The 13,220-nt window shown below is 47.8% G+C and overlaps 1 protein-coding gene across 1 annotated transcript; it reads left to right on the top strand.

The window, feature by feature from the left end:
* Positions 1-717: 717 nt before the first annotated feature.
* Positions 718-12,289, top strand: LOC309537847 (borealin-2-like). Its single transcript, XM_082233013.1, has 10 exons — positions 718-929; positions 1,773-1,901; positions 3,805-3,857; positions 5,075-5,135; positions 8,137-8,213; positions 9,150-9,217; positions 10,591-10,692; positions 11,231-11,360; positions 11,785-11,871; positions 12,131-12,289. Exons 1-10 carry the CDS (start codon positions 794-796, stop codon positions 12,170-12,172), a joined length of 885 nt encoding a protein of 294 aa, XP_082089139.1. The 5' UTR covers positions 718-793; the 3' UTR covers positions 12,173-12,289.
* Positions 12,290-13,220: the final 931 nt, after the last annotated feature.

Raw genomic sequence — 13,220 nt, 5'->3', positions numbered from 1 at the left:
CTGTTTTGTCGTGGCGCTTTCTATATTTTAATGAGTTTTCCAGAAGCCTTCTTTCTCACAGCTGACACTTAGGAACATAAGAAGCTAGCATATATAGAGTTAGAGAGTTGGTCTGATGCAGCAAGGCTCTTATAGAGGTTAAGATCTGCCACAGGTGTTGTTTTTTAAAGCAACACAGCCCACTAGGATACAAGGGAGAAAACGAGCAAAAATGGCCACCTAGATTTCCAAGCACCTTTCTGTCTGTCATTAGGCCAACAAAACACTTGTAAAAAAAATTAGACACTGGCAAAACTACCCTGGGGTTGTGACCCTAAACAGTTATTCTTGAGTACAACTGAATACAGCCATTTGTTCACACATGCAACAATATCTACTCACTCCAGTGCCTTTTAACAACTGTGAAATTCAGCAAGTGAAATCTATCACTGCTGCTGAGATAGCTAGGAAAAAGTAGACATTAATGGAGGAAAACTAATCCAGGAATTGAGCCTCCCACTTTTTTTTTAAGCCAAGTCTGTTGTGAAAACACCCCTCCTTTCAATAAACTGGGAGAGCTAAATGCATCCACAAAGGAACAGCTCCATGCAGCTGATTCCTCCATCCCCAGGGCTAGATTTGGCTTCTTCAGAGAAAGAGCGTGCCTTGCACCTGCAATCAGCGCCCCCCCCCCCTTCTCCAGGGTCCTAGGTGGGCGTGTCCACAGCCAGGGCGGGGAACTGCAATAAATCCACACAGAGAGAGATGCTTTCTCCTTTCTGGGCTTTCCCGATTTGTGAGCTGGGAGCGAGACATGGCGCTAAGGAAACACCTGAACGAGGCGAAGAAGCGCAGCGCGGACTCCGGCGTGGAGTCGGATCGGAGCCTCTTGAGCAAGGAGCAGAGGGACCAGCGCATCAGTCTCTTTCTGCGGGATTTCCAGCACCAGGGTGAGGCCTCGGGATGGGGCGGGCAAAACGGGTGGGCTGAGTGAGCAAATGTGAGCCAGCCTGGCGTAGCGGTAAGAGCCGCCTTTCTCAACCTTGGGTCCCCGGATTTCGTTGGACTACAACTCCCATCATCCCTAGCTAGTAGGGCCAGTGGTCAGGGATGATGGGAGTTGTAGTCCCAACAACATCTGGGGACCCAAGGTTAAGAAAGGCTGGGGCAGGGTGCTGGAGCAGGACTGGGAGACACCAGGGTCCAAAGCCCTGCTCAATCACTGCCTTTCAGTGAGGATTAAGTGAAAAGGGGGAGAACCATGTATAAGCCACCTTGAGCTCCGTGGAGGAAAAGGTGGAGCATAAATAAATGAATCTTGGAGAAGTGGAGTGTGAAGCAAGGAGTGGGGCTTAGAAGAATAAAATCATAGAACTGTAGACTTGAAAGGGACCTCCAAGGGTCATCTAGTCCAACCCCCTGCAATGCATGAGTCTCAACGCTCAGTCCCCCATCCATACCATTCTGGACCTTGCTTAGCTTTGCAAATGTGCTAGCAATTTTGTCCCCCAAAGGACAGAAATGCCTCAGTTCTAGCTGCTTCACTTGATTATTCATTTCAGGGTCTCGCAGTGCTGTGTTTCTGCCAAGGGCCATATTGTCCAGTGGTTAGAGCATTTTTGTTGCATGCAGAATGTCCCAGGTCTAAACCTCTGGCATCTGCAGGTAGACCTGGGAGAGAGAACACAGCCTGGAAAGCTGCTGCCAGTCAGTGTAGACAATACTGAGGTAGATAGACGAATGGACAGATTCAGCATAAGGCAGCTTCCTCTGTCCTTCTCCCTTTCTCCAAGCAAAGGAAAACCTGCGAGATTTGAAGAAGGAGCTGGCTTCGCTTCTGCAGACAGCTGAGAAGGCATTCCAGGTGGAGCTGCTGGCCATGCCGGTGGTCATGAGAAAAATGAGGAGGGAGGACTTGATTGGTGAGGCTGCTATCCCAACCCCACTTACCTGCTGGGAGTAAGACTTGTTGAATTCAGACAGATATACTTCTGAGTAGACGTGGTTAGAATTGTGTTGAGTGAATTATCATGCAGATAGGTCCTCGTGACTTTGCTCAGCCACTTTCTCAGTGGGGCTTGCTCCCAACTAAGTCCCCATCTGTACTATACAGTTAAAGCAGTATCACACCACTTTAGATAGTCAGGGCTTTCTCTAAAGAACTCTGGGAACTGTGGTTAGCTTAGGCTGCTCAGAGTGGGTAGGAGATGCCTATTTCCCTCTCAGAACTACAATTCCCAGAGTTCACTTGGAAGAAGGATGGACTGTTAAACCACTTTAAAATAGTAAAGGTAAAGGGACCCCTGACCATTAGGAACAGTCATGGCCGACTCTGGGGTTGCAGCGCTCATCTCGCTTTATTGGCCGAGGGAGCCGGTGGCCAGCATGACTAAGACGCTTCTGGCGAACCAGAGCAGAGCATGGAAACACCGTTTACCTTCCTGCCGGAGCGGTACCTATTCATCTACTTGCACTCTGATGTGCTTTCGAACTGCTAGGTTGGCAGGAGCAGAGACCGAGCAACAGGAGCTCACCCCATTGCGGGGATTCGAACCACCAACCTTCTGATCGGCAAGTCCTAGGCTCTGTGGTTTAACTACAATTCCCAGAGTTCCCTTGGAAGAAGGATGGACTGTTAAACCACTCTAAAATAGGTAGCCACTAATGTCAATTTTAGCTTTGCACAGTAGGCTAGTTTATGCACACACTCACACACCCATCTCTGCTCTCCACCCAGGCAAGCAGGAAGCAAGGAGGGTGCAAAGCAAGGGCAGTGAGGGCTGTGTGGCCTGGGGAGAGTCCTGAGTGCCGGGGATAGAGACCTGGAAGGCTGCATTTGGCCCCCATCATCTAATATATATTTAGAAAAGTGGTTTCTTGGTTTGTTTGTTGTGCATTTGGACACCTCTTAAGATAGCCCAACCAAATTTTGCATGATGGATCCTGAGATCAAGGAGCCAGTTTTCATTTATGTTTGGATAAGATTGCTTGTCATTTTGAATCGTGACTGAGCCTTTAAAACCACACAGATTTTAACAGCTGAATTCACAACTACACTGTTCTTGGTTACTTAAGACTTCCTGAGCAAAGTAAGATACAAGCCTGCTAGTAAAACACAAGGAGAACATGCTGGACCAGGCCAGTGGCCCATCTAGTGCAGAATCCTGTTCCCACAGTGGCCAGCCAGAAGCCCAAAAGCAAGACCCGGGTGCAATTGCATTCTTCTCAATAGTGCTCCCCAGCAGCTATATTCAGAGGCATAATGCCCCTAATATGCCATTGCCTTGTACTTGTTGATGGCCCCTCTCCTCCATGAATTTGTCTTGTAAAGGACTTTAGTTGGTGGTCATCAACAAACACCACATCTTAACTATGTGCAGTTTTAATACCTTCCTTTCCCCCTTCCCACTTCTTAGTACTTTTTCATGCAGCACATTGTTAAACTGTGGAACTCCCTCCCACAGGATTGCCACCAACTTAGATTAGGCAGATTTGTGGAGAAGACCACTGATGGCTACCAGCCAGTACAACTATGAGCTGCTTCCATGGTCAGAAGCGTTAATGCTTCCTTATACCAGTTGCTGGAAACTACAGGAGGGAAGAGTGCTCTTGTGCTCAGGTCCCGCTTACGGGTATCTGGTTGGCCGCTGTGAGAACAGGATGCTGGTCTAGATGGGCCATTGGCCTGATCCAGCAGGCTCTTTTTGTGCTCATATATTGCTCCAACCTTTATTTTATAAAGAATGTGTGGTTGATAAGAAGCTAATCCCTTTGATTAATTGGCAACTGTCTGCCTTGGTATAATTGCCTGTCTCCGTACCACAGATCTTAAGGAAGAAGAAGCTGCCGCTGCCACAGTCATCGCCACTGCCATGGCAGTAAGTATGGTCAAGTAACACGGAAATGCTTTTTAAAAAAACCAGTAACAGATCCATATGCCTCTTTAGCAATGCTGCTCTCAGGTTGTGGCAGATTGGGGCGACTGCCCCAAAGCCTACAGTAGGGCAAAGTATTGCACCGTCCTTATGTTGCTACTGCTCCCACTCCTCTTTTTGTCCACCCATTAATAAAAGGGATTCCTTTCTCAGAGCAAGAAATTCTGTGTGATATGACCCAGGAGAATGCAGGTGCCAGATCTGTGTCACCTTACCAGAATGCCTTACTTCGTAGGTGTAAGCCAGGCATCTCCAAAGTCTGTTTTGGGGGCCTAATCTGGCCCGCCAGTCGTTTAAATCCGGCCCCTGCGGCAGTTTATTTCCTGGGGTAAAATTCTTTTTAAAAAACCTGAACAAACTTCAATCCTAAAAAAAACCCCTCAACAACTTCAACCCTAAAAAAAGCTCAAGAACTTTGGAGTAAAATCCTAACAAAAGCTCAACAACTTCAATCCTTTAAAAAAAGGTCACGGCCCCTCACTTCATCAAATCTGGCCCTCATTGAAAAAAGTTTGGACACCACTGGAAGCGGTGAGAAAGCAGTTTTAAATAGTGGGTGGGAAAGGCAGATTGGAGTAGAAGCCAGCCCCATTTGTCAAAGCTCTGGCAAGCTCTGGGTGGCCTCTGATATTTGTCCCAGGCCCTTTGGGGAATAAAACTGCTAGCACATTTGCAAAGCTAAGCAAGGTCCAGAATGGTTTCAACGTGGATGGGGGGGCTGAGTGTTGATTTCTGCATTGCAGAAAGTTGAATTAGATGACCCCCCCCCCGGGATCCCTTCCAACTCTACAATTCTATGATTCTAAGTAGATCATTGATAGAACATCTGCTTTGCATGCAGAAGGTCCCAGATTCAATTCCTGGCATCTCTCGGTAGGGCTGGAGAAAATCTCCTGCCTGGTATTTTGGAGAATTGCTGTCAGTCAGTGTAGACAATACTGAGATAAATGGACCATTGGTCTGTCTCAGTATAAGTCAACTTCCCATGGGATGATGACTCTGCTCCAGAGGGAAGATTTTACCTAGGTGATTTCCACATGCCCCAGTCACCTGCCTCTTCTGACATTCATCCATGTGTCCAACTCTTTGGATCCAGCAACCAAACCCACAACAGAGATTCTGGCCTGATAATACTACCTTTTTCTCCCTCCTGTCCACAGAATGATTGCTGTGCTGCAGATATGCCAACTCCCAGACTAGTGAGGACCAACAGCAAACGAGGTGAGCTGACCTTCCAAGCTTAACATTGCTTGGAGGGAGGGTTGACCAGTTTCACTCAAGGGAGATCACTGCTGCTGCTGCTGCTGCTGCTGAGTCCCTCTACAGCTGTGCCAAACCATGGTTTGGCTTAGCATATCCTCCAGATCAGGGCTTCAGATCAGATCTAACTACAGTCGTAGTAGCCAAGGTTTGTTTGGAGCAAAATAAAATCCAGGAACCTGGATGTGGAGGATATGCTAAGCCCAAACCACAGCTTAGCTCTCAGGTGGAGTAGCAGAGGAGAAACAAACTGGGTGCAGTCTCCTCTCTGGGAACATGCTAAACTATGGTTTGAGAATGTTCGTGCTTGGCCAAGGTTTGACTTGCTGTTCCATGCCAAGCAGGTCAATGTTTGATGGCAGTGATGCTGTCAGGGCTGGACTTTGGAGTAGACATCTGGGGCCCAAAATGCAGAAGAGCTGGCTTACCAGTTGTTCTGGGGGGGGGGTCATAAGAAGCCTGCTGGATCAGGCCCAATGGCCTGATCTACTTCACCCTCCTCTACTCCAGCCTCCTCTTCTCTACTCCAGCCTCCTCTTCTCTACTCCAGCCTCCTCTTCTCTACTCCTCTACTCCTCTTCTCTACTCTTCATCTACTCCAGCCTCCTCTTCTCAGAGTGGCAAACAAGATGCCTGTGGGAACAGACTCCCCACACAAGAGCACACTTTCCCTCCTGTTGTTTCCAATAACTGGTATTCAGAAGCATTTACTGCCTCCTACCATGAAAGCAGACTGTAGCCATCATGGCTAGTAGCCTTCATTGCTAGTAGCCCTTGATAGCCCCCTCCTCCATGAATTTGTCCAATCCTCTTTTAAAGCCATTCACGTTGCTTGACTTCTCTGCCTCCTGTGGGATCGAGTTCCTTAAATTAACTATGCACTGCATGAATAAGTCCTTTCTTTTATCTTCCTCTGCAAATCTTCCAACATTCAGCTGAATGGGATGTCCACGACTTCTAGTGTGATGAAAGGAGACAATTTTTTCCCTTATCTGCTTTCTCCATGCCACTCATAATTTCATAAGCTTCTATCATGCTATCTCTTTTACCTAAACTAATAAAAACCCCAGTGCTGCTATTTCCCTTCACAGTCAGATCGCTCCACATCCTTTTTGAGGTGAGGCGACCAGAAGGGTACATAAAATTTCAGATGTGGTCACGCCATAGATTTCTGGAATGGCATTATGCTATGAGCAGTCATTTTATTTCCATGGGCCCTTGGGAGTGTTCTTTCTTCCCCGTGGGACAGAAGAAGAGGAAAGTTAATGAGTGTGCAAAAGCTGATGCTGTTTGTGTTGGCAAACACTCCTGGGGGGACAGCAGACCCCCAGTACCTCCGAGTGTCTCCCAGTAGGCAAGTCTCTGGAATGGCATGTCCCTTAACTCCAGAGTGCCCCTCTGCGACACTTCTCATATGAAAAGTGCACACAAGTCTTCTGGCATAACACAGCAAGAAGATAGAAACATCTGTAGATCTAAACCATTGTTTTATTCACAATATATACAGTGGTGCCTCGCAAGACGAAATTAATTCGTTCCGCAAGTCTCTTCGTCTTGCGGTTTTTTCGTCTTGCGATGCACAGTTTCCCATAGGAATGCATTGAAAATCAATTAATGCGTTCCTAGGGAAACCGCCTTCAGACCAGGTCCGGGGACAGTCTGTCCCCGGACCTCTTCTGAAGGCTGGGGGGGGGGGACAAGGGCTTTTCTTCCCACCCCCAGCATTTTAAAAAACCCCGGGACAGCGGAGGACTTCTCTGCTGTCCGGGCGATCTTAAAATGCTGGCGGGCGGCATTTTAAAATCGCCCCGGACAGCGGAGGACTTCTTCGCTGTCCGGGGCGATTTAAAAGCCCCTGGGAAGGCAGGCAGGGGGGACAAAGACTTTCGCCCCCCGCCCGCCTTCAGAAGAGGTCCTGGACCTCTTCTGAAGGGGGGCGGGGGGCGAAAGTCTTTGCTCCCCCCCGCCTGCCTTCAAAAGCCCTCCGGGACAGGCAGGCAGGGGGGAGCAAAGACCTTCGCCCCCCGCCTGCCTTCAGAAGGTGTCCCCTGCCCCCCGCCCGGCTTCGGAGCACCGGGAGAAGCGATCTCCCCGCAGTGCCTTGCTTCAAAAGAGGTCCGGGGGCAGCGGGGAAGAAGCGCCGCGCTTCCCGCTGCCTCCCGGACCTCTTTTGAAGCAAGGGGCTGCGGGGAGATCGCTTCTCCCCACCGCCCCTTGCTTCAAAAGAGGTCCGGAGGCAGCGCGAAGAGCTTCCCGCTGCCCCCGGACCTCTTTTGAAGCAAGGCGCTGCGGGGAGATCGCTTCTCCCGCAGCGCCTTGCTTCAAAAGAGGTCCAGGGGCAGCACGAAGAGCTTCCCGCTGCCCCCGGACCTCTTTTGAAGCAAGGGGCGATCTCCCTGCAGCGCCTTGCTTCAAAAGAGGTCCGGGGGCAGCGGGAAGCGCTTCCCGCTGTCCCTGGACCTGGGGCTGCGGGGAGAAGATCGCTTCTCCCCGCCGCCCCTTGCTTCAAAAGAGAAGACCCGCTGTCCCCGGGGCAAGCTTCGTTTTGCGAAGCAAGCCCATAGGGAAATTCGTCTTGCGAGGCAACTCGAAAACGAAAAAACCTTTCATTTTGTGAGTTTTTCATCTCGCGAGGCGTTCGTCTTGCGGGGTACCACTGTACAGAGAATCCATAATCACGTCTGTGTTCTCCAAACTCTGGCAGAAACAGAAAGCATACAGCAAAAACGAAAGTATAGTCCAATAACACTCTCAGATGGAAGAGATAAGACAGTCTTCCGTTCCCACACTCTTCTCAGACATCTCATGTGATTTATACTAATCACACTAGCCAGCATTGGCTTACGTAAAATCCTAACAGTTTGATCCAAGCCAAAGTATCCTACCATAGCTTTGGAGAGACTGATGTAAGATGCATGCATAACATGCCTATAATAACCCTTGACCAAACTGCCCCTTCTAGTTAAGGTCACGACAATTGTGGAATACAAGGGAGAGGAAGAAGGGAGTGGAGCCCCGGCCAGGAAACTGTCTCGAAAGGTAAGTGGGGAATAGTATCCCATATGTGCTCATAGCAAATTCATTCTCTTAAGTGCGGATCCTTCTGTAGCCAAAACAGTACTATCCATGCACAAGAGGGAGACGTTAGGTGGCTCTGAGGAACCTGGAGGTTTGTGGATGTACCAAAAAAACCACCACACAACAACTTAGATGGGGAAACCTTAAGAGGGTAGGGATGACCTGAAGATAGCTCAGCGAGAACTGAGTACGCTGAACGCACGTGCAATGCTGAGTGTCCTGGGAACAAAATTGAGGTTGGGAATGGAACGGAATATCCTGGGAAAAGGCTCAGCAGTCTAGAAACCTGCACGAGAGCACTCTCACTGTTTTGTTGCAGGTCCTATATGTAAGAGATGCTACACTTTTTTGCTGATTCAAAGCTACCCTCTTTAGCAGTGTGGCCTGGAGAGTTCTTTGTCTCTGTGATCCTGGTGAGGTTGAATGTTCAGTGGCCCCCAAGATTGGCAAAGGACCCATTCCCCCAAGGTTCTCTGTGCAAAGTCAGCATCAACAGAAGTCAGTGTGAGAATTTTGTGTGCATGGCAAGATCAGATCCTGACAGGTGCTGGGGGGGGCAGGCTCTACCTGAAATCCCTTGTCCCCCTCAATTCTGACACTAGCACCAGGGCACAAAAGGTGTATATGCTGATCTTATGCAGCATTGTGTGTGTGAGGTAGTGCATGTGAGCTGGGAAATGCTTTGTGTGACACACAGGGTTATTCGCTGGCGGGGGGAAACAGACATACAAGTCCCACATTATTCAACATCTCATTGCCTATAAATCTGCAAAATTAGATTGCTGTTCCAAACAGTGGAGAATCGGGTGACTTTTAGGAATGCTAAACAACTTTGGTTTTTCCATGGACTACCTTTGTGGCCCTAATGCCCTCTTTTGCTGCTCAACACCCTTGCAGGCATTTAAAACAAATTCTCTGGCTTCCTTGGCTTCTGCCGTAAAGGGCAAGCAAGGGACTCCGTCCAGGTAAGAGTAACCCTATATTCTTGCTTCATTGTTTTTGGTTCTTCTTGTGAGGCAGCGAAGTGCGTTGGCTTTCAAAGGAGCAGCTCTGCCATGGGTAGGCAAACTAAGGCCCAGGAGCTGGAGCCGGCCCAATTGCCTTCTCAATCCGGCCCACGGACGGTCTGGGAATCAGCGTGTTTTTACATGTGTAGAATGTCTCCTTTTATCTAAAATGCATCTCTGGGTTATTTGCGAGGCATAGGAATTCATTCATTTCCCCCCTTCAAAATATAGTCTGGCCCCCCCACAAGGTCTGAGGGACAGTGTACCGGCCCCCTGCTGAAAAAGTCTGCTGACCCCTGGCCTATGCTGTATCTAACACACAGTAAACTATGGTGTTGTCCAGCCAAAGACCAAGTTCTACATATATCGATGGGGGAGGCTGCAAACATGAACTCACTGGAGCTTTTAACTGGCTGGAAGCTGCTTCTGCTCCTTGTAAGTGATGGCTGTTGATGGCCAATGCCTTCTGTTTTAAAAAGAGGCTTCATGAAGCTGCTTATGAGAATAGTCTTAGAGAAAGCAGGTTGCTAGCCCTCATGGTTGTACTAGGAAGCTTTGGAAAAAAACACCTGTCCATGTCCTCAGTCACATAGCTCATGGCTGAGAAACCTCAGGCCTTGGGAACTGAATGTGGTTCTCCAGGCATCTCTATCTGCCTGCATGTTAGGTGGGTAGGGCTTCTTGACTCTGCTGCATTTCCGTGTTTTGAATCTGCTGGTAGCTATTATATGCTATTAGTTATTATTAGGGTGAGGAGCAGGTAATAAATAAGCAAATAAATAATAATGACAATATCTGCTATTATTATTATCAGTTAGTTATTATGTGCTATTCTTATTTGCTAGTAGTTATGGTCAGTGCTTTTTTTCTAAAAAAATGTTTAGGGGTACTCTCATTTTGATTCAAGATAATCACCATTTTATTGTTCAAATTGGGAAAAATAAATACAGTAAATGAACAAAAGTACAAAGATTCACAAAATGTTTAGAGGTATGCATATTCCCAGAAAAAGCACTGGTTATTATATCTTTTAATTGGGTTTATCTTGATGTTTAAGAGAATTTTGCCCCCTAATCATTCCGTTTTTGCTTTAAAATGTGGCATTACTTTGTACTTTTGATCTTTTTATAATGTTATGAACTACCTAAGAGAAGCATGAAGTGATCTACGGACTACATGGGGAAGTCTCCGCAGCTGCAACAGCTCCGCTCCTTGTGACCATTCTGCCTGCCATTTGACCTCTCCTTATAGAGAATTCTCATAGGAACAGGCATAGGAGGAACTGCTGCTGCAACCTTAAAATCCTGTAAATGCCCCCTGTGTCCCATCAGGTCTGCATACGCCACTCCAAACGGAAGAACAATTGAGCGATCGACCTCGATGCGGGAGCGGCCGGTGTCTGCTTCCAAGTGCATCTCGTTGGGCTCTAAAAGGCAAGCCATGCTGTTTTTAAGGATATAAATATTGTGGGATAACCAAGACTCAAACAGCCAACCTACTTAAGTCCAATAAATGCATGAAGGGGTTAATACAATCAAGTAAGCTGTCCTGCCAGGTCTAGCTATGCCCCCTTTCCCTCACCTTGGGAAGAACTAGATAATCAAGCCTTTGTTCCCTTCCAGTCTACCTGAAAAGCTCAGTGTGGGAAGAGGTTTGAGCTGGTACTTCCTTTCCTCTGTCCCAAATATCCCAACATTCAGTTTCATTGGATATTGCTAAATTATAATGCATTATGAGAGAGAGAAAAAAACTTATCTCTGTCCACTTTCTATGCACCGTGTGCAATTCCATGCATCTCTGTCATGGCTCGTCTTACCTTTTCCTTAAAACTAATCTCATCAAACATCGCCAAATGTCTGGATCCTCTCCTTTTAGGGGTCTTGCGTCATCTCCTCGATCAGTTGTTTTGCCCTTTTCTGAACCGCCTTCCCTCTCCTCCACCCCCCTTCCCCACCCCTTTCTGGTGCCTAGATTTCCACAAAGGGGTCTCTCCAAAAGTGCATCTGCCTCAGAGAGAACGCAGACGGTGACGCTCCGGAGTATGTCGATGCCCCACGAAAGCTCCGTTCCCTTTGTCAACATCCCTTTGTCTGATGGAAAGGTACTGTATCAGCCGTGGAGGGCTGTGAATCTTTGATTTGCAAATATAAATGCGTCCAGGTTGAGACACACATCCAAAAATTAAGGACGTTTCCCAAACCCCTTTCATTGCTGCTTCCAGCTGTGGAGGCAGAGCATAGCCACCATGGCTAGGTAGCCACCAGTAGCCCTCTCTGCCACAAATTTGTCTAATCAACTTTTATAACCATCCAGTTTGGTGGCCATCGCTTCTTCCTGTGGGAGAGTGTTCCATAGTTCAACTCTGCACTGCATGAATAAATCCTACGCCCTGACTCTTCCAACTCTTCCATGAGTTCTAGCGTTAGGAAAGAGGGAGAGAAACTTTTCTCTGCCCACTTTCTCTATGTGACATGAAGCAATAACATGTGTAATGGTACAAACAACAACTCTCTGCTCTTGTTCAGACTCTCTGCTCAGCTGGCGATGACCTCCAGAACATCAATGTGGAATTATTGAATGAGGACACCGTCCAGCATATTCACAGCCTTGTGGTAAGTGTGCAGAACAAATAAACCTTGGAAATGGCTCTGTCCCCGCAGGGGGGCTGGCAGGGTTCGTCATAACATCGTTGTCAGCTGTGCCAATCTGCACTGTTCATTCTCAGGTCTGAAAAATCCATGCAAGTAGTTCTCAGAAATACTTCTGTGTAAGGCATTCCTTGCATAGAATCTGGAGTTTTGGTGGTTCAGAGGGATGCTTGGAGAGCTCCATCAATTGCCCATGCTTTTTTTTCTTTCCCCCCTTCCTTAGAACCAGTTGACAGTCCTTTGCGGAAAAGCAACCGTTAAGTGATGTTGATGGACTCCATAAACAACCTTTTTTCATTCTTGGATCTGAATATCCTTGGTTCCTTATGTTTAAATAGATAGGCTTTTTTTTAAGTACTATTAAACTTGTTATTTCTCTATGGAGGCTTGCTGGCATTATTTCAGGGTGAATGGTGCTTGCTCTAAAAGAGTGCCAAACATGGGCTATATGTTTGTTGTGCCCCATAGTTCAGATATAAAAGAGTTTGGATTTGATATCCCGCTTTATCACTACCCTAAGGAGTCTCAAAGTGGCTAACATTCTCCTTTCCCTTCCTCCCCCATAACAAACACTCTGTGAGGTGAGTGAGGCTGAGACTTCAGAGAAGTGTGACTAGCCCAAGGTCACCCAGCAGCTGCATGTGGAGGAGCGGAGATGCGAACCCGGTTCACCAGATTACAAGTCCACCGCTCTTAACCAGTACACCACACTGGCTCCCTTGCTGCATCCATATCTATTGGAGTGCCCTGACCCAAAGCATATTTAAGCCCAGATGTCACCAGACCAAGCTGGAGGATGTGGTGGTAGGGTACTTTCCTGTGGTCTGGTTCTACATTGTTCCATAAATATATGACCAGGGCTTAATTGGAGACCAGGATCCTATATGGAAGCCAGTGGAGCTTCCTTCTAAAGTGTATTGTCTCCTCATCTGCTGAAAGTTCTACTTCAGTGAGGGATGGGGACCCCTGTGTGGTCCTCCAGAGACAGTTGGGACTCCAACTCCCATCAGAGCCAGCCAGCAGAGCACCATGTGAAGCCGTCAACAGCTAGAGGTACAACCTTTTGTCTGTCCCAAATCTTCCACCATTCAGCTTCATTGACGGTCACTGAATTCCAGTGTAAAGAGATGGAGACAAAAGCTTTCCTCTATCCACTTTCTCCACACATTGCCTGATCTTGCATGGCTCTATTGTGTCGCCTTTAACACCAACCTCACGACATCCAGTGTTGTAGTTTGTTTTTGCACCTGAACCAGTGATCTAACTCGCAGCAAGCTCCTAGCTAACAGCAGATGGCCGTGTTGCTCCCTGCA

The sequence above is a fragment of the Podarcis vaucheri genome (genome assembly GCF_965113315.1).
Source record: "Podarcis vaucheri genome assembly, chromosome: 7".
NCBI classification, from domain to species: domain Eukaryota; kingdom Metazoa; phylum Chordata; class Lepidosauria; order Squamata; family Lacertidae; genus Podarcis; species Podarcis vaucheri.
This window is presented reverse-complemented; position numbering and strand designations above follow the sequence as displayed.

What these genes read in the sequence shown, in the direction of transcription:
- LOC309537847 (XM_082233013.1), top strand. Translation starts at nt 794, where the DNA reads ATGGCGCTAAGGAAACACCTGAACGAGGCGAAGAAGCGCAGCGCGGAC. An exon ending in ATCTCGTTGGGCTCTAAAAG is followed by an intron (nt 10,693 to 11,230) that starts GCAAGCCATGCT and finishes TCTGGTGCCTAG; the next exon opens with ATTTCCACAAAGGGGTCTCT. An exon ending in AGCATATTCACAGCCTTGTG is followed by an intron (nt 11,872 to 12,130) that starts GTAAGTGTGCAG and finishes CCCCTTCCTTAG; the next exon opens with AACCAGTTGACAGTCCTTTG.